General features: G+C 69.3%; 1 protein-coding gene across 6 annotated transcripts; it reads left to right on the top strand.

Moving 5' to 3' along the window:
* The first annotated feature begins 1,454 nt into the window (after positions 1–1,454).
* On the top strand, positions 1,455–24,949 carry ASPSCR1 (ASPSCR1 tether for SLC2A4, UBX domain containing). 6 transcript variants are annotated; one of them, XM_079797571.1, is made up of 16 exons: positions 1,455–1,617; positions 2,580–2,635; positions 5,513–5,627; positions 6,562–6,662; positions 10,704–10,761; positions 11,620–11,693; positions 11,871–12,270; positions 19,904–20,043; positions 20,203–20,284; positions 20,790–20,856; positions 21,375–21,437; positions 21,778–21,830; positions 23,766–23,817; positions 23,951–24,020; positions 24,113–24,288; positions 24,367–24,949. In XM_079797571.1, exons 1-16 carry the CDS (start codon positions 1,516–1,518, stop codon positions 24,378–24,380), a joined length of 1,623 nt encoding a protein of 540 aa, XP_079653697.1. In that variant the 5' UTR covers positions 1,455–1,515; the 3' UTR covers positions 24,381–24,949. The 6 variants fall into 6 exon arrangements, with proteins under 6 accessions (XP_079653697.1, XP_079653701.1, XP_079653699.1 ...); XM_079797573.1 differs by lacking the exon at positions 1,455–1,617 and adding an exon at positions 1,858–2,068; XM_079797574.1 differs by lacking the exon at positions 1,455–1,617 and adding an exon at positions 1,858–2,068 and having other exon boundaries at positions 2,580–2,731.
* Positions 24,950–24,959: the final 10 nt, after the last annotated feature.

The following is a 24,959-nucleotide window of genomic DNA, read 5'->3' as shown; positions in this document are numbered from 1 at the left end:
CCCCAAGGAAACTTCCGGGTGCTTCCTGCCTCGGGAGCCTGGTCCCGCTGCTGGCCTAGCGCCCCAGGTCCCCACGCGGCACCTACAGCTTGTCTCTGGGTCTGGCTTGTTTTCACAGGCGCCTCACGGGGTCCTGGTCTGTCCTGCCTGGCCTGGTCTTCACCAGCTCTGGCCCAGCCAGGCCACCTGGGGAGGTGGGTCTGCCCGCCTCTTCCCCCTCCCCCCTCCCACGCGCCCACTGCCGGGGTGCCCTGCCGCCGCCACGGTTAAGGACCAGCAGCAGCAGGAGGTGACGGTGCACTTTGGGGACCGAGTGTTGTTTGTCTCCCGAGAAGGGTCATTCCTCCGACAGATGTCTGCCAACGCCCGCCCTGTGCCGGCTCCGCTCTGCGTGTCAGCCTGCTGGAGGACCAGGCGCAGGGCCTGCGGGTGGAGGCCGCCAGGAAACAAGCGCGCAGTCACGAAGGCCGCCCCGAGCAGATGAGGCTGCGGAGCCCCACAGGCTGATGTGCCCAAGGGGCCTGGCGGCCACACAACTGCCCAGCGGTCCCGATGGGTTGAAGGATGTGGTTGGAAAGCTCGACCGGGCACTGGTCACCAATGCCCCGGGGTGTCTGCCCCGAGGCCCCTGAACCCAGGTGGACACACACAGACGTTGAGACCCCTGTGAGCAGGGAGAGTGGACAAGACCAGGCGATGCAAGGAGGGGCAGGCCGCCCACCGGCCTCGCTCTGTGAGCCCGTCCTGGCGGGAATGGTCAGGAAGCCGGCTGCCCCATCATCTCCATGGCGCCCCCGCGGGAACTCTCTAACACGCAGGAGGGTGTCTGTGTCAGCATGCAGGTGCCTAGGAGGCGCTGTGTTACCCACACAGGGAGGCTTGTAGGGTCCCTACACCCCTTCTCCCACCTCCCACGGAGGGGGGGGTGAGATGCTGTGGCATGAGCCTGGCACGGACAGTGTAGGCCTCTCAGCTCAGACTGACCTGCTCTCCCCGCGCTGGGGCCGTACCCCTGACCTTCACCCCCCCCCCCCCCCCAGGGTCGGAGGTGAGCACAGGGGACGAGGAGAATGGGGGAGAGTCAGGGGCCAGGATCGCAGGGCCAACGGGTAAGACAGGCCGCGCCCGGTGGCCCAGATGGGGAAGGGGGTCCAGGCCTGGGCGCGCTCGTGTCCCGCTCAGCCTTCCTCTTCCCGCGTCGGTTCCACACGGCGGGGCGCGCTCAGCCGCCCGGGCCCGAGGCCACGCGGGACGGTTGGAGTGAGCTGTGAGCACACACTCGGACCGGCAGGAGCGCGGGGGGCGGGGCCAGGGTAGGGGGCGGGGCCAGGTCAGGGGCGAGGCGGGGCCAGGACAGGCCCTGTGCGGCGCGTGGGCGGGGCCGGAGGCCGTACCCGGAAGCGCACGCAGGCCCCGCCCCCGCCCCGCCCCGCGGCCGCGTGGCTGTGCGTCCCGGCTGTTGCCGATAAAGTTGTTTGAAGCAGTGCCGGCGGCGGCGGGTCACGTGAGCGGAACATGGCGGCCCCGGCCAGCGGCGGGGGCTCCGCGGTGTCGGTGCTGGCCCCGAACGGGCGGCGCCACACGGTGAAGGTGACGCCGAGCACCGTGCTCCTGCAGGTGCGGCCGCGGGCGGCGAGCGGCCGGGGGCGGGCGGGCGGCGGGCGGGGGCGCCGCGCCGGGCGGCTCCTGCGGTTGGCTCCGGGGGGGGGGGGGCGGGGGTCGCCGGGCGGCGCTGGGGCGGGGCCCGAGGCGGCCAATGAGCAGCCCCCTGGCGCAGAGGGCCCGCCCACTTCCGCGCCGGGGTCCCGGGCGCGGGGGGTCCCTGCCTGGCCGCGGGCGGGGGCGGGGCGGGCTGCCGCGGGGCGGCGCTTCTGCGACCCTCGCCGAGGCCGTGGCGCCCGATCCCGGCTGCGGGGGTCCCAGGCCCGTGTCCCCATCCCGGCGTGTCCCCGGCCGGTGTCCGCGGGGCTGGAAGTGCCGGCCTTTGTGCCTGGACCTGACTTGCTGACTCACTCGCTGCACTTCCCCGGGGGCCGCTGGCGGACCCCGAACCCGTCCCGTTAGAAATGTATATCGGGCCCCGCCGTGGAGGGGTCCGTGCGCTCACCGGGATCTTCCGGGAGCAGCCCCCAGGGTCGGGTGGGTGGCCTCTGCGTGCAGGACAGGGAAGGAGGGCGCCCAGGGCCCGCTGGAGGGCGGTGGGGAGCTGGCTCTCGGGAGTGGGGGGCAGCGCTGCAGGCAGGGGCGCCCACGTTTGGACTCTGTTCTCTGTGAGGGGGGGCCGGGTCTGGGGTGTGTGCAGGAAGATGTCTGTGGTGAAGAGGGACTGGCTTGGAGGCCAGCGGCGCGGGGGTGACAGGTCCGGCCCAGGGAGGACAGGGACAGCGGACAGGACTGGTGGGTGAGGCCCGTGGAGCTGTGGAGCGGACGGGCCATCATGTGGCCTTCTAGGCTTTGTCCAGCAGAGCCCACCGGCCCTCTGAGAGGTGCCCTCGACCCTCAGCCCCCTCCCCGCCGGCGCCCCTGTGCCTGCCCAGCAGCAGGTGGGCAGCGGCTGACGGCCTCTGTCTCATCCCCAGGTCCTGGAGGACACATGCCGGCGGCAGGACTTCAACCCCAGCGAGTATGACCTGAAGTGAGTGCTGGGGCGGCTCGCTCCCCAGGGCCCTGCGGCGGGCTTGCACCTGCGGAAGGTTATCTCCTCACAGCCCCCCAGGCGCGGGCAGTCCAGGTGTTGTAGGGCTGCGGTTTAGGGAGGACCCTGCCTGCCTGTCCCAGCTTCTGGTGGCTCCAGCACCGCCTGGCTGGTGGCCACATCGCTCCAATCTCTGCCTGCTCCCCACACGGCCTCTCCCCAGGTGTCCTCTCCTCTCCCTCCTAAGCACCCGCCCTGGTTCAGGCTGACGGCATCAAGATCCTTAATTCCGTCACATCTGCAAAGTCCCTGTCTCCCAATCAGGCCACCGTCACGCGCTCTGGGGGCCTTAGGACCTGGGGCCTGTCCTCTTCGGGGCCACCGTTCAACCCGCTGCCACAGGGTTTTCCTGCGTTGGGTCGTGTCAGCTCCTGCTGGGGCCCGGAGGGCATGAGGAAGGGGTCACGGGGAAATGGGAAGAGAGCTGCACGCGGGGGAGAAGCCAGCGGCCTCCCCGGGAGCTGCTGGCGCGGGTCTGCCTGGGCGTTTTCCAGAGAGAGGGCTTCCTGTCGGTCCTCAAGGGTCTGAGGCACGGAAAGAGCCCGGCCGGCGCGGCTCCGTGGTTGAGCATGGACCTATGGACCAGGAGGTTATGGTTTGATTCCCGGTTGGGGCGTGTGCCCGGATGACAGGCTTGATCCCCAGTGGGGGCGTGCAGGAGGCAGCGGATCCATGATTCTCTCTCATCGCTGATGTTTCTCTCTCTCCCTCTTCCTTCCTCTCTGACATCAATAAAAGTATATTTAAATAATAATAACACAAGGGAAGAATTGGGGCCCTGCACCGATGGGCGTGGGCTTCTGTCCCAGGCGGCAGCCTTCACAGGGTGGCTGTCCTCGCTTCGGGGACAGAGGAGCCGTGGCCTCGCGGTGCTGTGTCGTGCGTGGGCTCTTCACAGGAGATTCTGAGTGGAGATGCCATCTCTCGCCTGTCCCCTGCTGACTGCACAGCTGCCCCTTGAAAAACGGGCGTTTGAACTGCACGTGGCGTCCACTTCCACGCGGATGTTTTCCTTTTTTTAATTCCTTGAAGAAAATCTTTGTTGTTGGAAGTGTTACATATGTCCCCTTTTCTCTCCCATTGACCCTACAGCCTGCCCGCCCCAGGCCTCCACCACCCTATTGTCTGTGCCCATTGTTTTTATTTCATCCTTTAATAATTTTATAGAGAGAGGGGGGTGGGGGGGAACACGGAGTTGTTCTACTTGTGCATCATTCGTTGGCTGATGCTTGACTGTGCCCTGACCTGGGGTGGAACCCACAGCCTTGGTGCATCAGGACGCTCTAACCATCTGAGCCCCGGCCAGGGGCAGAGGCTGTTTCCCAGTGAGTGCCTGGCCTGCTCCCCGGCGGCGGGACGGCTGACTGCGTTGATCTGAGCCACTTCCTGGAAGGGTCTTGAGCATCTTTGAATTTTGGTATCAGTGGGGGTCCTGGAACCGATCCCCATTGGAGTTAGAGGGACATGGTTACGTTTTGGAGGGTCAGAGTTTACACATGGGATTTCCACCCCATGGGCGTCGGCACCCCTCACGCCTTGGTTCGAGGGTCAGCTGTGGTTTGTTGAGAGCGCGGCCACGCCAGGGAAGGCGGCCTCGGTGTGTCGCACGCCTGCACCCTCCCCTCGGCGCTCGCGGCCCTGCTGCCCTTTCCCCACAGACCAGCCGCCCGTCGCAGTGAGCCCTGGAGCGGTGTGGGCCCCGCCTGGCTGTCTGAACTGCCTCTTTCTCACCCTCGAGAAGCCTGCACCTCACGAACTGCTCACACCTAAACCAAGTCATCTCCATTTGCCACGGGCAACCTCTCTGGTCGACCCCACTGGCCTCTCCCCAGCGCCATGTCCCCCCCAAACTCCCGCTGGAAGTCGCGCTCAGATCTGAGTTGAGCTGTGCGTGTTCCCTGGTTCCCTCTCCTTGTGACTTGCTGTCTCTCTCCACAGTCCGGGCCACACGGTGAGGGGGCTTCACAGCCCTGGGCAGAGCGTTCCTCTGTCGGGTGGACGGGGGTGGTTCTCGGGGGCCTGGAGCTCCAGGGGTTAGGCGGAGAGGGACCAGGTCAGGAAGGCTCCCGTCCCCTAGCCCGCCGTCCCTGCCCCGGGTGAGGCCGTGTCCTGTCTGTCTCCTCGTCGCAGGAGCAGGTGTCCAGCTCCTGTTGGTCCACAGCCGACGTGTGACCCAAGCTGGACATCGGGAGCCGCCTGTGGCCCCAGCTCTGCCCCTGGGTGGCCCGGGCTGCCTGCTGGCTCTTCTCACTTTCTTATGAAACCGGCTGAGCGGGCTGCTAAGCAGGACCCGCAGGGCCCGGCCCTCCTGCCCTCGGGGCTTCCTGTCCTGACTCCTCCAGTCTCTGCTCGGCTTGGAGCCTGGAGCTCTGTGGGTGGGGATGCGAGGAGCTGGGCCGCCCTGCTGTCGGGGCCCCACGCGGCCTCTTGCTGATCAGAGCTGCCAGGTCCCTGTGCGTCGTGGCACACACATGGGGCACTGGCAGCGGCGGGCACTCGGGCTCAGGGCCTGGCTTGGCGAGCCGGGAGTAGCCGTCTCAGACCGACCCCAGCACTGGCCGCCTGGCTCTGCGGCTGTCTGTGGTCCTCTAGAACGTTGCCTCGGTCCTGGGGGGCGTGGCCCTGCCCCGGGATGGCAGGAAGCAGGAGTGATGGGAGCTGGCCCCTGGGGAGCGGGAAGGGTCTGGCCGGTGGGCTTCCCCCTCCTGCGCTGCCTCCACGCCAGAGCTGTCTGCTCGCTCACTGGCTCTTTCCCGCCCCCGCAGGTGGGCCTGGGTGCTGCAGGCCCGGGCAGCTGAGGGCTGTGGTCTGTTGCAGGTTTCAGAGGAACGTGCTTGACCTCTCTCTGCAGTGGAGGTTCGCCAACCTGCCCAACAACGCCAAGCTGGAGATGGTGCCCGCGTCCCGCAGCCGTGAGGGGCCCAAGAACACGGTAGGCGCTGCGCCTGCCCTTCGTGGGCGCACAGGCCGCCGGGCGCGTCCCACACCCAGCCGCCTGCTCTGGGTCGGGCAGAGCCACTTTCTACTTTGGTGGTTGGAATGAGACTTGGTTCTTGGTGCTGAGGGTGCTGTTGGGGTTCACTGTGCTGCGTTCGTCTCATCTGGGAGCCTGTCCCCTGCCTGACGGTCCGGAGTGCGCCGAGCTCAGTGACCCTCGAGCGGGCTGTCCTGGTCTTGGGCCCAGCCTTCCACCGAGCAGCCGCGAGGCTCAGAGCCCCTTCGGTCCCGCCCTCCTGGGCCGCGCTGCTCTGCCAGCACCAGGAGGGCCGCTCGCCCTGTGAGGACGGGACGTGCAGGCCGGGCGTGGGTCAGCTCTCCAGAGCCACCAGGAGTCAGACCCGGGCCTGACCCTGACACCCCGGTGCCATCGCGACCACGCGGTCCTCACGTGTGTGTGGAGGCGCTCGGACGCCCTGGGGGTGGGATGGGAGGAAGGTTCCCCCAGGCAGCTCCCTGTGTGGGGAGCAAGTGGCCCTGGTCCCAAGCAGCAGGCCGCGTGGTGGGCGGGGCTCTGAGTCGCACGCAGCCCGGCCAGCGCTCTGGCGCGTCCTCGGCAGAGGGGCCAGAAAGGGTTCCCCTTCTGGGTTAGAGACTTGCGTCCCCTTCAGGGACGTGACCATCACAAAGGGGCTGAGGGAAGCCATGTGCTCAGTGATGGAAAAACGCACAAAACACCACGTGCCGGTGTTATGGCTGTGCCACACAGCGCCCCTCCCGGCAGCTCAAGGCACAGCGACGTGCAGTGTGCCGAGGAGACGTGCTGGCCGTGCAGTGCCCACCCCTCCCCCCGCACCCACGACCCGGAGCCCTCACCGGGCGGAGTCTCCGGGTGCCGGCAGCCCCGCCTCAGCCGCCTCTCCTCTCAGGTCCGCATCGCGCTGCAGCTGGACGACGGCTCGCGGCTGCAGGGCACCTTCTGCTCCGGGCAGACCCTCTGGGAGCTCCTCAGCCACTTCCCTCAGACCAGGTGAGTGTCCGGCGGGTCCCGGCCGGGCCTGCACTGCGGTGGGCACGCTGCGTCCCGGGGGGAGGACAGGTCAGACGAGGGCCTCCTGTGCACAGGCCTTGCCTGGCAGGTGCTGGTCGCCAGCAGCCGTCTTTCCGGGCGTGGCTGCCTGGTGCCCTCTTTGCGCCTTTTGGGGGACTGAGAGGCCCCATGCAGTGAGGGGAGGGGGTGCTGACAGATGCTTACCAGGAAAACAGGTCGCGTTGGTCTATTTTTTATCGTGTTCAGAGAGGAAGGAAGAGGGAAGGGAGATAGAAATATCAGTGACGAGAGAGAATCACTGATCGGCTGCCTCCTGCGTGATCCGGGATCAAGCCCACAACCCAGGCATGTGCCCTGACCGGGAGTTGAACCGTGACCTCCTGGTTCATAGGTAGATAGATGCTCAACCACTGAGCGACACGGCTGGGCGTGGGTCATGTTTAAAGAGAAAGTGATGATGATGATGGGTGTGTGTCGGTTTCTGCCGAATGAACAGCTTGAACGTTGCCCCTTTAAGCTTGGTCTCTCTGTGATGGAGGTCTGTCCCCTGTGCAGCTCCCCCGGCAGGATGGAGGGGACCCCACAGAGGAGGAGGAGGCAGAGGCAGGGCATGGGCTCGCGTGTGGGGACCAGCTGATGGGGCCGGGAGCTTGGGCACCCGGGTGCAAACTGGAGAGAAGCGGGGTCTCCGTGGGAAAGGGCCTGGGGGCGTCCTGCTGCGAAGGGCGAGAGCCCCTGTGGGGAGAGAGCGGTCCTTCAGGTGTAGGTGGGGAGGGCCCCTGGGGACGGTCAGGCCACCCAGCCCTGGGGACGGTCAGGTCACCCAGCCCTGGGGACAGACAGGTCACCCAGTGGGGACGGACAGGCCACCCAGCCCTGGGGACGGACAGGTCACCCAGTGGGGATGGTCAGGTCACCCAGTGGGGACAGACAGGTCACCCAGTGGGGACGGACAGGTCACCCAGCCCTGGGGAGGGGTCGGCTTCTGGGCGGGGCTGAAGGTGCCGTTCACGCGGGCACAGTGGCGACCGCTCCTGCAGGAACGGAGTGATGGCAGGAGGCCCCACAGCCCGCGGGAGTATGTCCGTCCTTAACACGGGGTGCTGTGCCCCAAGTCACTGGCGCCCTTTCTTGGTTGCTTACGAGCGGATCACGTGTCTGCGTAGCGATCCCTTCGGCGTCATCGCCACGCGGCGCAGGCCCAGCGCGTGGGCTGCTCGTGCCCCAGCCACCAGTCCCGTCTGTGACTCACAGACGGCCGGAGGCCTATGCGCCCCACTTCCTCCCGAGGCGGGTTCCAGAGGCAGAGCGGCTGGGCCGGCAGTGAGGGGCACCCCCACGTGTCAGCGGCTCCCTGGCAGAGTTCACGAACGGTGAAGCGGGTGCCCACGGGGACAGGCCAGGGGCCTGATTGGCTGGGGCCACGCGGGGGCTGGGCAGGAGCCGGTCGCTGCTTGCGGCTGTAGGACCTCACTGGCGGGGCCGGGGCTCAGAGTCCGGTCCCCACTGGACGGGCCGTGCAGGGAGCTGGCCCTGCTCACCTGGTGCTTGGGGAAGAGGCCGGCCCCAGGGCAGGGGGCGTGCAGTCTCGGCGGAGCCATGGGGGTGAGTGGGCACCAGCCCGTGTGGCTCAGGGGCAGGTCCTCTGCATAGGGATCAGGGGGTTGGTGGTCCAGCTCTGACCTCTGGCCCCAGAGTCGGGCTACTCACTAGGCACATGACACACCACGTGGGCCACATGTGCGTGCCGAAGAGGTGGTTAGGAATTTTCTGTTAGCCACATCAAAGGAGAGAAAAGCATGGGCTGTTAATTTTAGGAATTTGATGGACTTGACTCAGTTCATCCAGAACATTTCCCTGTGGCGTGTACCCCGCAGGAAGAGGAGGGGTTCTGGGGTCTTTGTGGCAGGAGGAGGTCTCACCTGGAGCTGGCTGGTCGCTGCCTCGGACGGCACTGCCCGCACTGGACTGGCCAGTCCTCGCCCTTCCTGGGTGTCTGCGCTGGCCGGCCTCCCGGAGGGCTCCGAGCCGCCAGCCCAGGTTGCATCTGCCCCGAGGCCTGGGCCCTCTGCTCCCACCCGGCTTCACAGCCGCGCCCGCCTCCCCCCAGAGTACACCCGGGACTGAGTGTCCCTGGGGGGCCGGGCGCGCCTGCTTCCCCTGCGGTGGGTGGTGTGCCATCCGGGCCCTGCGGGCGGCAGAGGCGGGGCGTCCCCCCAGCTCCCCGGCAGCCCCTCCGTTCCCGGGGAAAGACAGGCTGCTTCCCGCCTCCGTCCCTGCTCCGTCCGCCTGAGGAGGGCTGGCTCGGCGGCCTGGGCCTCCCGCTCCCTTAGCCTCAGCTCTTCGTCTCCGGCTGGGTGCTGCGTGGTGGTGGGCGGGAGTCGCTGCCCCTGGACGTGACCTCACGTGCGGGGGGCCTCCCGTGGCGGCAGGCGCCCCTCTGAGCCTGAAGTCCCGGCTCTGGGTTTGGGTGGGTTCTGGTTCCCGCGGGGGGACTCGTGGTGCCGGTGCAGCTGGTTCAGGTCCAAACCGGTGACGGGGACAGCGGCTCCCACACCTGGGGTCCCGTCGGCCCGAGTGGGTGGCCCACGCCTGCGGGCGCGTGCTCTGAGGCGAGCACAGAGCATCTGTAACGCCGTCAGCCGCGCCTCTGCCCCCGACCCTGGCCGGGCACGCCCCACCCGCACGGGGTGATGTCTGGGGAGGGGCGGCAGGTGGGCGCCCACGGGAGCGCCACAGGACGCCCGGTTCTGCTGGGTCTGGGCCCAGGCGCTCGGAGGCCCCCCGACGGCTCAGCCCTGGAGACGTTGGGGACTCGGAGGGTGTGAGGGCGGCTCCCACGAGCTGGAATGTCCCCGGTCCCCTATCCTGCCGGAGCGCGCTGCTAATTGGCGGGAAGGTCTGGAAGTGATTGCCGCCGCCCGCCCCTCGCGTGTTTACAGGCGTCGCCCTCAGATCCACTCGGAACCCGATCCCTCAGAGGAAGCACATCAAAGCCGGCGGGCGTTTGATGTCGAGGCTCTGCAGGCAGGAGGCACTCAGCCGCCTGTGATCTGTGGTCCCGCTGGGCTGGCGCGGGGTCCCTGGGGACGGCTTGCTCTGGCACTTGGGCCTGTGCGTTCCCGAGGCCTGGGTCACCGGGTCGGGGTGGGCCGGGGCCCAGGCCCTGGGGGTGTGCCCTGACCCAGTGTTGCTCTGGTCCAGGCTCTCAGCTCGGGTCTCCCACTTCCTGCAGGGACCTCGGGGGGCGAGGAGGCTGGTGGTACCGGGGCAGGGGCAGGGCTGCATCCCCCCAGAGGCCCCACAGCTGGCTCTGGGGTGTGGGTCTTGGCCCTGGGCAACACACACAAGTAGAAGCTAAAAGCAAGTGAGAAATGGGCAGAACCCATGCCAGAGCCACGCAGAGGGCCTGTCACGTCTCGCCCCGCGTGTGCATGGGGCATGTGCAGGCAGCCAGAGACCTGCTGCTCTGGCCCCAGTTCAGCTCCATGTTCTCCGTCCCAGCCGCATCCACGGGCGTGTGAGCCCCCGAGGCGAGACGGTGACCCTGCACAGCCTGAGGTCACCGGCGTCTGCTCTGTGGCCCGGCCTCGGGCACGCCCTGGAGGAGGGGGCTGGCGGGCGGTTGTGTCAGGAAATGCAGAAGTGGACACCCCTCCGTCCCTCCGGGTCACGAGCTCCCCAGCCAGGACGTGGCCAGCTCCAGCCTGTGCGTGACCTGGTGGTGCTGCGGGCCTGGGTATGCGAGATGGTGTCGTTGGGTGCACGTGAGTGTGCGCTTGCACGCCCGCCATCCTCTGAGCCCGCCCAGCTCTGCTTCTGGGGTGCTCTGTCCCATCTCGGGGTCTGGGTCGTGAGGGAGAGGATGTTGGGGGCCAGTCTGGTGTGGGCGGATGCCCGCTGCCATCTCCCTGGAGAACCTGGGGGGGGCCTGCGGTGGCTCTGGGGTTCCGGGGTGCCCGCCCGAGAGCACCAGTGTCCCCCAGCGGCTGGCCTCTGACGTCCTTCCCTCTCCTGCAGGGCGTGTCTGGAGCAGCCGTGGGAGGCCAGCCCGGTCTGCGTGTACATGAGGGATGAGGTAGGACCCGGCTCCACCCGCCTGGCCGGCTCGCCGCCGCTCCCGTCGCCACGCGGCCCAGCCCGGTTTCCAGTCTGGAAACCCTCCCCCCCCCCTGCCTTCAAAGCGGCGGAGGGAGCGCTGAAAGCCCCAGTGTTCCATGGAAAAGCTGGGCCGCTCCGCTGGAGCCGACCTCCCCACGCCCTGTTTGTTTTCTCAGCTTCTCCCAAAGCCCACGAGTCACAAAAGTGGTTTCATTTTAATAAATATTTGCTTTGCTCCGTTTTGATCTTTTCCAAAACTGAGCGCAGGGCGGTGCGGCCCAGCTGGCAGAGGCCCTGCCCGCCCCCCGCCTGCCACGGCGGGACCCTCCTGGCGCTCGGTCCCCTGGCTCAAGGGGCCTTTTGTTGGAGTCCTGGCTGCGGGCCCTTTCCTGGCCGGGGTGGCCACTGTCCCCGAGGGCCCAGGAGGCCGTGGTGGGTGAGACGCCCGTGAGGAAGGGGTTCCGGGCTGTGAGGGGCGGGGCCGGGGGGTGGACACTTGGGCCCCAGTGAGGGCCGTCGTGGTCAGTGCAGCCCTCAGAGGGCTGGTCACGTGGCCAGCGTCGCTCCCCCAGGCCTGAGCCCCGCTTCCCAGGCCTCGGGGGGCGTCGGGCTGGGGACAGACCCAGGCCCTAGAGCAGATGCTCGGGTGCAGTTGGGGTGCGGGTGGCTGGGCCTCGGCCTCAGGCGGGCTGGGAGCCGTGGTGTCAGGGGCCAGGCTGGGCGGCCCTGTAGGTGGGTCAGGCAGTGGGCAGGGCCTCGGTGCCTTCCCCGGGGCCCAGCCTGGCAGGGCGCTCTGAGGGAGGGCGGCGTGGCACATTGTCCTGTCTCCTTGCAGGTGACCGGCAGAGCCGCCTTGCAGAGCACGACGCTGCTGTCCCTGGGCCTCAGCGGGGGCAGCGCCATCATCAGGTGGGGCCTCCTGAGCCGTGAACGGGATGGGGTCAGAGGAGAGGAGCGGGAAGCGTGGGAACGTGAGGGACACGTGCCCGTGGCGCTCCCCGCTCCGTCCGAGGCCACTGCGTGGGGGAGGGGCAGTGAGACCCGGGGCTGAGACCACGCGTGGGGCGTCCCTCTCTCTGGCCCCAGGTTTGCCATGAGGCGATGCGACCCGGCCGTCACGCAGGAGCCTGGGGGCTCCCGGAGCAAAAGCCCAGCCAGCCCGACCCCCTCGCTGTCGGCCGAGCAGGCAGCCGGCAGCCCGCTGCTCCCCGTGGACTCGGCGGGGCTCAGCCGGGGCGACGTGAGCCGCCAGGACGAGGCGGGCACCTCGGGGGCCGGCCGCGCAGACGCCGCGGCGAAGCAGATCTCGGAGGAGCCCAAGCCCCCGCCCTTCGTGCCTTTCTCGGGCGGCGGGCAGCGCCTCGGGGGCCCCTGCGGGTCTGCGCGGTGTCTGACGTCCCCGTCCGCCAAGCTGCCCAAGTCCTTCTCCAGCCCCGGAGGCCCCTCCAAGCCGAAGAAGTCGAGGCCCCCGCCGGAGCCGGAGCCGGTAAGCGGGGAGCTGGGCCTGGGTCCTTCCTCCAGCCGCACCGACCTCAGCCCTTCGGCGGGCGGCAGGCGTGCTGGGGGCGTTTCCCCACGGAAGGGACCTGCTGGTTTGGTTTGTCTGAAGTGGGCTTCTTCGAGGCTCCTTTCAGATGTGCTTCGATAGGTTCCGACAAACTCGTGTGCCCCGTGCCCCCTGCCTCCCCTGTGCCCTCGGCCTGGGCGGTGCCTCTGCCGGGTCGGCGGTGCTGACATGGCAGCGGCTTGGGCCTTGGCGGCCCCGCTGGCCGCCTGCCCTGCAGCGGGCCGGCCCGGGACGCAGAGGCCGAGCGCGGTGCTGTCTGCCTCCCGTCTGAGCAGCGTGGGGTACAGTTTGCTGCGTGGACACGGCACGGCTACGGCCAGTTCTGTGAGGGGCACTTTGCCTCCTTGGTGCTGACCGGTCTGCGCGCCTCTGACTCACGCGTCCCCCACTTCCTTCCGAGTCTCACCCGCCCCCTCGGACGCCCGCCCTCCGCTCCCTGACCACACCGACCTGAGGGGTGGGAGGCCCACATTCTGGTCCCGCCAAGCAGGAGGCACAGGCCCTCCGGGGCGCCCTGGGCAGGCAGGCAGTGTCCAGTGGTCAGAGCGCCTGGCCCGGCCTCGCCCTGGCAGCTGCAGCCGCGTGGGCACTCGGGCCCCTCTCGGGTCGGCTCTCCCGGATGGCCACGCTGGACTTCTCCTTGGGGCTGCTCCGGAACCTTCTCCAGCGGGGGTTCCCGTGTCGCTCAGCGGCGTCCGCGGAACAGGTGGCGTGGCCCGGAGGCCGTGCTGTGGGCCCCTCTGCCTGGCTGCTGCTCCCCTCCTGTGACCAGTGAAGGCTCGTGGCCATGCCCCCGGCGTCCCGGGCCCTGGGCAGCCCCAGGCTCCCCTGCTCCATGGTCGTCCTCCCAGAGTCTGGACGACTCTTAAGTATCGGGACGCCAAGGGGGAGACCGTGCCCTGGACCAACCAGCTCTCCAGCCTGGGCCGTGCTGTCCCCTGTGAGCGGCCCCGTCCGTGTAGTGGGCGCCGTGCCCTGTGAGCGGTCCCGTCCGTGTAGTGGGCGCCGTGCCCTGTGAGCGGTCCCGTCCGTGTAGTGGGCGCCGTGCCCTGTGAGCGGTCCCGTCCGTGTAGTGGGCGCCGTGCCCTGTGAGCGGTCCCGTCCGTGTAGTGGGCGCCGTGCCCTGTGAGCGGTCCCGTCCGTGTAGTGGGCGCCGTGCCCTGTGAGCGGTCCCGTCCGTGTAGTGGGCGCCGTGCCCTGTGAGCGGTCCCGTCCGTGTAGTGGGCGCCGTGCCCTGTGAGCGGTCCCGTCCGTGTAGTGGGCGCCGTGCCCTGTGAGCGGTCCCGTCCGTGTAGTGGGCGCCGTGCCCTGTGAGCGGTCCCGTCCGTGTAGTGGGCGCCGTGCCCTGTGAGCGGTCCCGTCCGTGTAGGGGGCGCCGTGCCCTGTGAGCGGTCCGGTCCGTGTAGTGGGCGCCGTGCCCTGTGAGCGGTCCCGTCCGTGTAGGGGGCGCCGTGCCCTGTGAGCGGTCCCGTCCGTGTAGGGGGCGCCGTGCCCTGTGAGCGGTCCGGTCCGTGTAGTGGGCGCCGTGCCCTGTGAGCGGTCCCGTCCGTGTAGTGGGCGCCGTGCCCTGTGAGCGGTCCGGTCCGTGCAGTGGGCGCCGTGCCCTGTGAGCGGTCCCGTCCGTGTAGGGGGCGCCGTGCCCTGTGAGCGGTCCCGTCCGTGTAGGGGGCGCCGTGCCCTGTGAGCGGTCCGGTCCGTGTAGTGGGCGCCGTGCCCTGTGAGCGGTCCCGTCCGTGTAGGGGGCGCCGTGCCCTGTGAGCGGTCCCGTCCGTGTAGGGGGCGCCGTGCCCTGTGAGCGGTCCGGTCCGTGTAGTGGGCGCCGTGCCCTGTGAGCGGTCCGGTCCGTGTAGGGGGCGCCGTGCCCTGTGAGCGGTCCGGTCCGTGTAGTGGGCGCCGTGCCCTGTGAGCGGTCCGGTCCGTGTAGGGGGCGCCGTGCCCTGTGAGCGGTCCCGTCCGTGTAGGGGGCGCCGTGCCCTGTGAGCGGTCCGGTCCGTGTAGTGGGCGCCGTGCCCTGTGAGCGGTCCCGTCCGTGTAGGGGGCGCCGTGCCCTGTGAGCGGTCCGGTCCGTGTAGTGGGCGCCGTGCCCTGTGAGCGGTCCCGTCCGTGTAGGGGGCGCCGTGCCCTGTGAGCGGTCCCGTCCGTGTAGGGGGCGCCGTGCCCTGTGAGCGGTCCGGTCCGTGTAGTGGGCGCCGTGCCCTGTGAGCGGTCCGGTCCGTGTAGGGGGCGCCGTGCCCTGTGAGCGGTCCGGTCCGTGTAGTGGGCGCCGTGCCCTGTGAGCGGTCCGGTCCGTGTAGTGGGCGCCGTGCCCTGTGAGCGGTCCGGTCCGTGTAGGGGGCGCCGTGCCCTGTGAGCGGGCGGCGTCCTGAGATGCTGCCGCTGTGTCTGTGCTCAGGGCTCAGCTCAGCTTCCCGGGCCCTTTCCTTCCACGCAGAGTGGCTCCACCCCGGCACCTGCCTTGCGCTCGTGCGAGGTCCACACGAGGATGAGGAGGATTCCCTCCCGGACCCCCTTTCCAGGCGGAGAGCCGCCGCGGGAGCCGAGGGCAGTGGCGAGTCGGTTAGGACGATGTGCTGGTTCGCCCCGCCCGCCCCCGCAGTCACTTCAGGAGCGTGGTGTCGTGCAGCCGTGGCTCCGCGGTCCGTTTAGTCTCCTTCGTGTCCTGCTCTCCGGTTTGTGGAGAAGCGCTCGCCTCGGCCCCGAAGGGGTAACGTAACCTGGTTACCCGTGAAGTGTTACGTGAGCTGCGGAAGCTTCTGCCAAGTTCAGTTCCTATTCCTAGTTTCCTGAGAACTTTTTAATCGTAAGGAGGGTTGAGCTTTACGAACTGCTTTTCTACGTGGAAACACTTCCCTGTCCTCCCCGGTGCGGCCACGTGGTGGGGGCGGGCGGTCCCGTGGGCCAGGGAGCCGTCCTCGCATTCCCGGGGTGCGTGCCGGTTCGGCAGGAGCTTCCTTTCCCCTCGCGTGGGCGGGTTGAGCCGAGTTCCAGCTCCGTCTTGTGTGTCAGGAGTGAAGAGACGGGAGGCCATGGTGCTGGAGGCCCGGCCCGTCTCCTCGAGAGCCCCCACTCCTGCCTCCAGGTCACACCGGGGGAGCCTGGGGGGTCGGATGCGGAGTGGAGCCCGGTCCTGCCGAGGGGTAGGCGGCCAGATTCCCCCCTGCTCCCCACTGCCCGTGGTTCTGCTGAGTGGACAGGGAGGGCAGGGCCAAGCCCCTCCTGAGCTCCGGGGATGTTTGCCCTGGAGGGGCAGTGGCTGATGTTTGGGCCAAGTTAGAACCAGTAGCATCCCCACCCTCACGCTGTGTCACTGGGCCCAGAATCGGTGGCCGAAAGCAGGCCCGTGTGGTGGGTTGAGCCGGTGCTGGGGGCCCGACTCCCTCTGAGCCTGTGCTTTCGGGGGACCCTGGGTTGGGGGCCAGGACTGGCTGCTTCCTCCAGGGCTGCGTGGAGGGCCTGGCTCTCTGTGTCTCTTAGGAACCTGCTAGAGGGTCCCAGGGGCACCCAGGGGTGGCGAGGGCTTGTGCTCCCCGCAGGGGTGCTGTCGGGCCCAGGATCCCTGCGCCCCCTGCACTGACCCCAGCCCCGGGCAGGGGGGCCGCCTGTCCGCCAGCAGCGCTGCCTTTGATCTGGGAGCCCTAGCAGCTGGTTGGTGGGGCGTCCCCGCCCGTCTCGTGCCTCCCGTCACTGACAGCCGCACACCAGGGGCCGGCCGGCCACATGGTGTCTGCTTTGTGTCCCTTGCAGTGTTGGGGGAGGGGAGGGAACAAAACAGAACTTGGGGGGAACTTCAAAGGTGCACTTCAGCGATCAGAAAGCTCCCAGCTTCCCATTAATGCTCCGCCGCGTGTGGTTTTTGGGTTTAAATAAAGAGTCAGAAGAGACAGGATAAAATACAGGCAGGTCCTCCGAGGCCGGGATGGTTTACAGACCCGGCGGCTCCTGCCTTTGATGTCGGCACATTAATTATTAGAAGGTAGTTTAACTGGCCATCGGGACGGGCGGGAGGCTGGCTGCCTGGCGGCCCCTGGCCTGTCCTTTGAAGTCCTTCCCCAGCCCGGGGCCGCCCCTCAGCTCCGCGCAGGGCAGCATCCCAGCGGGCGCCCCCCAGCTGGCACGGGCCTGATCAAAGTCCTGCTCCCCGGGCAGGACGGGCTGACAGTGTCCCCCGCGCCTGACACCCTCCAGGGGGTGGTCTCCCCCCGCCCAGACCCGGCACTTCCTCCGTGCCTTGCACCCCGTCTCAGGGCCGGCGTCGGCCTTGTCTCCGGCCGCCTGCTCCCTGGCTCCCCTCCTCCTCTCGGCCGGCCAGGCGCCTGCTCAGGACGCTCCCCGGGAGCCAACTCCCCCAGGAGCCAACCGCCCTGCCTGTCCCTGCGGGGCCGCCGGTGTGTGTGGGTGCCGAGCTCCGGCCCCGCCCCGGCCACAGGCGTGCGGCAGGTGTGGGCGCCTCCAGCCCCGTCCTGCTCTCCGCGGGGCCTGGCGTGGGGAGACGCCAGCCCGCCAGCTGCGGCGGCGAACGGGCTGCGTGGCGCCCTGCAGCCCTGAGCTGCCCACACGGCCCCGCTTCCTGCGGGGGGGCTGGGGGTCCTGGTGTGAGGCCCCGTCCTGATTGGCACGGCTTGTGCCCTGCGGTCTGGGATGCGTGCCGGCCCCTCGGGCTTGCTGACCTGGCTGTGCTGCCCCGGCTCCCGGGCAGCTGCCGCCTGTGGGTGAGGAGACCCTGCCTCTGCTCCCGGGCTTCCTTCCCCTCCTCTGTCCACAGCGACGCGCCCCAGCCAGCGGGCACGTGGGAGCGCCCAGCTTCACCGCGCCGGGTGTCACCCCCGGCCCAGCCTTCAGCTGCCTGTACTCCACTCTTCTCTTTTTTTAAAAAAAAGTTTTTGTGTTTTTCAAGAAGAGGAAGGGAGAGGGAGCGAGAGAGGGAAACATGGACGATGAGCAAGCATCGTGGACCGGCTGCCTCCTGCACCGGGATCGAACCCTGACCTCCTGGTTCACAGGGCACGCTCAGCCCTGAGCTGCATGGGCCTGGCTGTACGCTTCTCTTTAGAAAACTTCTCTGCTTTTTTTGCTCAAAAGGGTCGGTGGGCCCAGTGCTGCCGGGACTGAGGGCCAGGACTTGGACCCTGCCCGCCCGCCCTGGATTGGGGGTCCTCCCGTGCTTTCTGGGGCAGCTGGCTGGGAGTAACTCGGGGGTGTGGCCTGGTCCCTCAGTAGTGACTCAGCTCAGCTCCAGGCCTCAAGGGGAAGCGCTTTGCATCCCTCCTGCCCGGCCCGCCCGGCCCCCGGTCAGAGGGCAGTTGGGCTGCGGGGAGGGGAGAGCCCCGCGAGGAAGCCGGGGGTCCGGGCCGGAGGTCACCCCACGCAGCTTCTGCTTTTTCTCTGGGTGTCAGCACGTCCTGCAAAGTTACTGCCCAGAAAACGAAGCCTCCGTGGCCACGAGGCCTCCGCCGTGAGGGCCCCCGTGCCCCGTGGTTCCACTCGTGTGGCGGCTGCTGGAGTGAGTCCACCGGCCCGGAGGCCAGCAGCCCCGTCTCGGCCGGCGCCGGCTCCCTGGTCCCTCGACGTCGGCCTGGCCGGGGGTGTGGTCGCACTGAGCGTGGTGTGGGGCCTCGGAGGCCAGTGCGTCCACCTCGCTCCCTCCGGGTCCTTTCCAGGCCCGGTCCCCGGGGCCGGGACTCCGAAGGGCCGGGGCCGCCGTCAGCTGGCAGGTGGTCCCCAAGCCCCCACTCCAAATGGCCTGGGGTCGGTCCCATTGCCCAGCGCTGGCCTGTCGCCGGGCCGAGGGCTCCTGTCCCTCCTCCTGGGCCCCTGGCCACGGTCCGGCGAGGCGAGTCAGTCTCACAGGAGCGCCCTCAGCATGCCGCCCTCAGCATGCCGCCCTCCGCGTGCCCCCGGCAGCGTAGTGACCTGCGGGTTCAGGCCGTGGAGGTTTGCGGCAGGACTTCCTCGAAGGTTCCGGGCTCCGTCGTTCAGAGCCTGTGCCCCGGCCCGTGGCCGCGCCCCCGCTGAGGATTCATCTTGGCCCTTCTCAGCCAGCCCGGGAGCCTCTCCCAGGGCGAGGACGCTCCGGGGGGGTCCTTTTTCCACGACGTCTCAGCCTGGACCTGTTCTCCATCCGTCCGTCACCTCAGAGGGGAGCCGTGCGGGAAGCCGGTGCAGGGACAGCAACACATGGAGCCCGACCGGGCCGAGCGGCTGCAGGAGCAGGCCCGGCGCCACGTGCTCCCTGGGCCGGCTCCACCGCGTGTGCTGGGTCGGGGACCCCCTGCAGAGCCCGTCACCCTGTTGGTGCGCTCAGGGTGATGCGTGCCGGGGCTTTCTGCTGGAGGCCCATCCTGGCTCGTGCGCACGGCGGCTCAGCTCACGGCATCCGCGTCCTGCCCTCGCCCTCCCCTGGGAGCAGCACGCTCGGCCCCTCTGGAATGCAGGCGCCGTGGCTGTGGGGGGCAGCCGGCGCCTGGCATCTTGTTATAAAAAGCTCTGGCGTAGACGGCCCGCGGCGGCTGCAGGAAGGCTGTGGCTTTGAAGGGGCAGCTCGCCGGAGCTTTGGCCCGCCACCTCCGGGCTCTGCCGGCCACTGGCCACGGCACTCGGGTCAGAGGGGCTTCCTAGCAGCCCGCTCCCCTTCCCAGGGAGAGCTCTGGGGGCCACAGGGGCCCCGGAGTGCCGTCGGCCCTGTGCTGCGGGGAGGTGGCCCGGAGGCACCTGGCAGGTGCACTGAGCAGCAGTCACCCGAACACCGAGGTCTGGGGTCTGGCTGTGCCGAGGGCTGTGGCCAGGCCGGGCCACGGGAAGGGACGACCGGACAGGCTGTTCCCAGACCTGCCAAGCCCGCCCTGGTCCCGGGTGAGAAACAGGAGGTGGGACACCATGCTGGGGGGGCGTGGGGGCGGCAGGAGCAGAGGGCAGCTTCCCGGCGGCCCTGCCGAGATGGCTGTGGGCCCTGCTGTGGGCGGACAGGACCTGGCTGGACACCTCCGGCGGCCAGCGCCCCGGCGGCCTCCGCGCCCCAAGGTGCCCCCACGCCGCTGCAATTAGCCCCGAGCACCACACGCAGAGCAGCCCTGCCTTGTAATTTCCACCGACCTCGCTGCCAGTCAGGGTGGCGCTGTCCCTTCCTGTGTCGTGTCCCCGGGGTGGGCAGACACGGCCAGGCTGCTCCCCGGGGAGGGCGGGGTCCGCCGGCTCTGGGGCAGCGGTGGCAGGTTTTTGCCAAACCTCTAATTTGGGGGCTGCCGCTTCCCCTGCTCCTCCCTCGGAGCCCTGACGTGGTCTGGACCAGGCACTGCTCCCCAGGAAGTGAGCAAGGGGCTGTGGGGAGGCCGGCCCGCCGAGCGTCCCTCACCCACTGCCTGGGCCCCGGCAGAGACCGAGCCTGGAGGTGAGGGACAGTCCCACGCCCACCCTGAGGCCTGGCCTGGCCACAGGCTGGTGGGGGGCCTGGGCTTGACATGGGGGTGCGCAGCAGCTCCAGCTGCAGGGCCTGGGTGACACGGCCCACGTGGCCGGGCACCTGGGGCCTGCGTCAGCCGTGTGCTCTGCCCGGCAGCCGGTGGACCGGGACCCCGTGGTGTGCCACCCGGACCTGGGGGAGCTGCTCCAGGCCTGGCCCGCGGAGCTGCCCGACGAGTTCTTCGAGGTGACCGTGGACGACGTGAGGAGACGCTTGGCCCAGCTCAAGAGTGAGCGGTGGGTGTGCCCCGCCCGTGGTCTCCCTGCTTCCCACCGCCGGTCCCCAACTGCATGCCTGGCTGCACCTGGCGGGGCCAGGCAGGGGCGGAGCCAGGGCCTGTCTGGGCCTCCTCTGGCAGGAGACCGGGACCTTCACCCGCCCCCTTCCTTCCACAGGAAGCGCCTGGAGGAGGCCCCCTTAGTGACCAAGGCCTTCCGGGAGGCCCAGATGAAGGAGAAGCTGGAGCGGTACCCTAAGGTATGGGCGGCGGGGGGGGGGGGGGGGGGGGGGGTTATGTGTGTGTGGGAATACCCTAAGGTGTGGGCGGGGCGGGGGTTATGGGGGGGGAATACCCTAAGGTGTGGGCGGGGCGGGGGTTATGGGGGGGAATACCCTAAGGTGTGGGCAGGGTGGGGGGAATACCTTAAGGTGTGGGTGGGGCGGAGGGTTGGGGGGGGGGGATACCCTAAGGTGTTAGGTGGCTCTGAGCAGGTTCCTCCTGTGCGACCTGGTGCACAGGCCGCTGCGCGTGCTCCCTGAGCTTGCACAGCCTCGGCTCATTACGGAACCAGCGGCCTGGCTTTATGACGAAAACAGAAGTCTGTGTGCACGGGGTGGGGGGGTAGGGGGGCACACACAGGGGTGGCTGGCACCTCCACCTGCTCCGGTCCTGTTGTCTGCCCCGGGTGGGGTCCTGCCACTGTGGGCCCAGGGGCGCAGCTGGGCTCCCGCTGTCCTGACAGTGCGGCTTGTCCCGGCCCAGGTGGTCCTGAGGGTGCTGTTCCCCGACCGCTACATCCTGCAGGGCTTCTTCCGCCCCAGCGAGACAGGTAGGGCCGCTGCGCCCAGGACGCCCCTCCAGGCTGTGGGCCTGGGCTCGGGGGAGCGGGGGCTTGAGGGGTACAGGCGGCGGGTTCTGAGCCTGCAGAGCGTGTCGGGTGCTTGTCGGGCTGGCCTAGCGGTGCCTGGCCCCCTGCACCCATTCTTTCTGGACAGAGGGCCATCCAGAGCTCCCCCCCCCCCCACAGCGGGCCGCGGCCCCGGGCTGCAGCTCCTGGAGGGACAGCGCTGCCCGGCTCGGGCTGCGGAGGCGAAGGGAGGCCGCTGCAGGGTGGGGGCCGGGGGGTGGGGGCAGGGGGTGGCCCCTGCTCCGGGCCAGCTGAGGGTCTCGGTCCCATGGAAGGAACAAGGGTGACTTCCCAGCAGCTCGGATCCGTGTCCTGAGTGCCAGGACCCAGGAAGTGGCTGCCCAGGGTGGGGGGCAGCTTGGTGCAGCCGGCCTGTCCCATCCCCCGGGGCCAGCGTCGGTGCGTCTGCTGGGGCCGCTCACCCTCCCCTTCCTCCTCAGTGGGGGACCTGCGGGACTTTGTGAGGAGCCACCTGGGGAACCCCGCGCTGCCCTTCCACCTGTGTGAGTCGTGCTCCAGGCCTGCCTGCGCCCCTGCCCCGAGCCGCCCCGTGGGAACAGCTCCGCCGCCCGCCGCTCTGGGCCCGAGCTGTGGATGGCGCCGAGGGCTGGGGCCTGGCGGGGGCTGCCCGGTCACTCCCCCCCCAAGCCCCGCACCAGGGCTTTGGCTGCAGCAGAGAAGTGGGCAGAGGCTGCGGACTGAGGGTTGTTGTAGGACAGCCCCAGCTGAGGCTGCGGCCCTCCAGCCAGGCTTCCCGGGGGAATGGCGGTGGGCGAGGGGCGAGGGGCGAGGGGCGGGGGGCGGGGTGGGCGAGGCCTTCCTCACGAGACATTCTCTCCCCAGTCATCACTCCTCCAAAAACCATCCTGGAGGACCACACGCTGACCCTCTTTCAGGTACTGGCTGCTGGCCTGGGGGGGTGGACTCGGGCCGCTCTGCAGGGCAAGGCCAAGGTCAGAGGGGCCATCTCCCTGAGGCCCAGAACGGGGGGCGGGGGGTGCAGAGCCTCTAACGTTGGCCTTGTGCTTGCTTCCCGCCTCCTCCGCTGCTGCCCAGGGGACAGGCCCTTTGGCTGTGGGGCTCCCTGCCTCGGGTCTGGGTGGACAGGGTCCACAGGCAGGGCAGCTGGGGCAGGGCCTGAGGTCAAGGGTCAGAGCCCTCACTGCAGGTGGCCTGCTGCCTTGGAGGCCCTGCTGCCTGCTCCCTGCCTGCCTTCCCGGCCGGGCCCTCCCTGCTGGCTGCCCCCGCGGCCCCCCTGCGGCTGCTCCTGGAGGGTGAGGAGTGTTGACCCAGCGCCTGCTGGGCCGCCTCCAGAGCAGGAGGAATGTCCTGTCCTCAAGGGGAGGGCAGCCTGGGGCCTCCCCAGCCGGGCCTAATGGTTTCCTCTTCAAAGCCGCCTCAGATATTTTAATTACTAACAGAGGCCAGCCCTTGTTAAGTGGCCCGCAGGCCTGCGAGGTCTGAGCTGGGGCTGCCCTGGGTCGTGGGGAGATGGGACAAGACCAGGCAGAGCTGGCCACTCACCAGGAACGGAGTCAAGGTGGGGGAGCCGTGCCTGACCCCCTCGGCCCAGGAGCCTGAAGTTGGGTGCTCACCCCGCCTGCCCCCCAGCAGCCTGCCCCCCTCCCGCAGCCTGTTGATGCACTGGATTGGGAAGGGGCTTTGGGAGGGGACCAACCCTCCCCCCCGCCCCCCCCCCCCCCCCCCCCGTTAGGAGCCCTGGGTGCCGTCCACCCACTCGGCCTCATTTCTGTGACACTGCCCCCAGCTACCAGCAGCCGTCTCCTTTCATCCGTCACTCGGCCCTGGCGCGCGGCCTCCCCGGGGTGGCGGCCCTGCCCGGGATCAGAGCTGGCAGGCTCGGGGCAGGAAGCCTCCCGCCCCCCGGGGGGGAACAGCGCGGAAGCCGCGGCTCTCATGTCCCTGGCAGGGCTGCACGCTGGCTGCTGCGGAGGCTGCCTGGGGCCTGCCCATGTTCCGGGGGTGACTGTGTGGGTGTGGGGGAGCGGCCCAGCCGCCCTCTTGGCTGCTGGACCAGGAGTGTCTAGGAGCGGCTGGGGGCTATGGGGGTGCAGTCAGTGGGCACAAAGGCCCCCAACACCCCCTAGCAAACCTGCTTCCTGGGCCGGAGCCCCCGCCCACCACCTGCCCAGGCCCCAGGCCTCACCTCGGTGGGTGCCGAAGCCCCTGCTGTCTGGGAACCCTCCATGTGGCAGGTCTCCCTCTGGGTGTCCTATGGTCTGCAGTCACCTGTTGGGTTGGGATCCCAGAGACACAGACCAGTGGGCGGGGCTTCGGACAGGTGCGAGGGGTGGGCCCTTCAAGGCTGTAAGACCTGTGGCCCCAGATGGCCCCGCCCACCAGGTGGGCTTGGCCAGGGTCCTGTGAAATAGGAAGATGCTGCCACGTGGGTGCTAAGGGGAGTCCCAGCAGTCGGGTCTGGCCTTGCTGGGAGGGAGGGCACTGTACTAGCCACACCCCCTGCTCCTTGGCCACCTCCAGCTTCGGCCCCAGGGCAGCCCCCCACGTGCCCACGAGCTGTGACCCAGGCGTCACAGTGGGGTTTTCCAAGTGTTGCGGCCCTTGTCCATTGCCCACCTCGCCTCCGTGCAGAGCTGGAGCCGAGAGCGCAGGGAAGACAGGCTCCGCTGGCTCCGAGGCGGAGGACACGGCTTCAGTGGGGTCACTGCCCTGGGTCAGCTGTGGGACCGCAGCCATGGTCCTCGGGGCAGTCGGTGAGGGGCAGGTGCGGGCTGTGTCCGGGGCTCCGGGGCCGTCCCTCCACCCTCAGTGCCCGCCTGGTCCCTGAGCTCCCTCTGCCCTTCCTGCAGGCAAACCTCTTCCCTGCTGCCCTGGTGCACTTCGGGGCCGAGGAGCCAGCAGGTGAGTGGGTCCTGGAGCAGGGCCTGCTTTTGGGCCTGGAAGGGAGACCTGTGGTCTGATCCCCCCCTCCTGGGGCTCCAGGGCAGCCCAGCCCTGGCCCCCTCCCCGTGGCCTGAGGTGCTGCCGCCTGCAGGTCTCTATCTGGAGCCCAAGCTGCTGGAACACACCGTCTCCCCATCTGCAGCCGACGTGCTGGTGACCAGGTGAGAGCCCGAGGCGCTGGCAGTGCCCGGGGGGGGGGGGGGGAGGTCCACGCTGCAGCGCTCGCCACCTGTGCCTCGGCCTTCTACCGCAGGTGCATGTCCAGGACCTCCGTGCCCCCGTCCCCGCTGCCAGCCCCTGACCCCGTGCCCCTCGAGTCGGAGGCAGCTGCAGAGGAGGGTGCCGGGGGGCCCCCCGAGCCCAGCCCTGGGACAGTCCAGCCCCTGAGGAGGGACCTGGGCAAGGTGCCCAAATGGCTAAAGCTGCCAGGTACCGTGAGGGCGGCCGGGCCGGGCCGGGCGGGCGGCTGGGTGGGAGCCGGGCTCCAGGTCACGTGTTCCATTGCAGCCAGCAAGAGGTGAGAGCCGCCAGCCGGAGGTGCCCACTCGGCCAGGGACAGGACCCTCCTCACCCCGAGTGCCAATAAAGACTGAGCATCTCCCGAGACCCTCCTGTTCCTTCTCCAGAAAGGGCCCCGCAGTCCCGACCGGCCGCCTCCTGACGCTGCTCACCTGTCCAGGCTCCCGGGCACCGGCCTCCAGCCCCTCCAGCCCCGGGACCAGCCGGCCCCCGGTGTGCCGGTCCCTTTGCTGGGCCTGTTGTCATTACGCGGCTGCTCCTCGCGGCTTTGCCTCATTGCCATCATCCATCCCCTCCTCCAGGCCTGGCCTGTCCGCACAGGCCGGCACCTCGCCCTTGCACCCTAGGGTGGGCTGGCAGCCTGGCCTGGAGCTTCCCGCCCACCTCCGCCCGGGGCACCTCAAAGCGGCTGGGGCTCGGGCACTGGCCCTTCAAGTCTCATCGCTTCCACGTGCTCCCAGCACTTTGAGGCCGACTCCCGCGGCGCAGGGAGAGGACGGGGGAGCAGAGGCTGGGAAGGGACCAGCCGGGCCAAATGCGAGATGGGGGCCAGGAGGGCGGGCAGGTGGGAGCCCGGGCTG

The sequence above is a fragment of the Cnephaeus nilssonii genome, assembly GCF_951640355.1.
Source record: "Cnephaeus nilssonii genome assembly, chromosome: 19".
Lineage (NCBI taxonomy): Eukaryota > Metazoa > Chordata > Mammalia > Chiroptera > Vespertilionidae > Cnephaeus > Cnephaeus nilssonii.
This window is presented reverse-complemented; position numbering and strand designations above follow the sequence as displayed.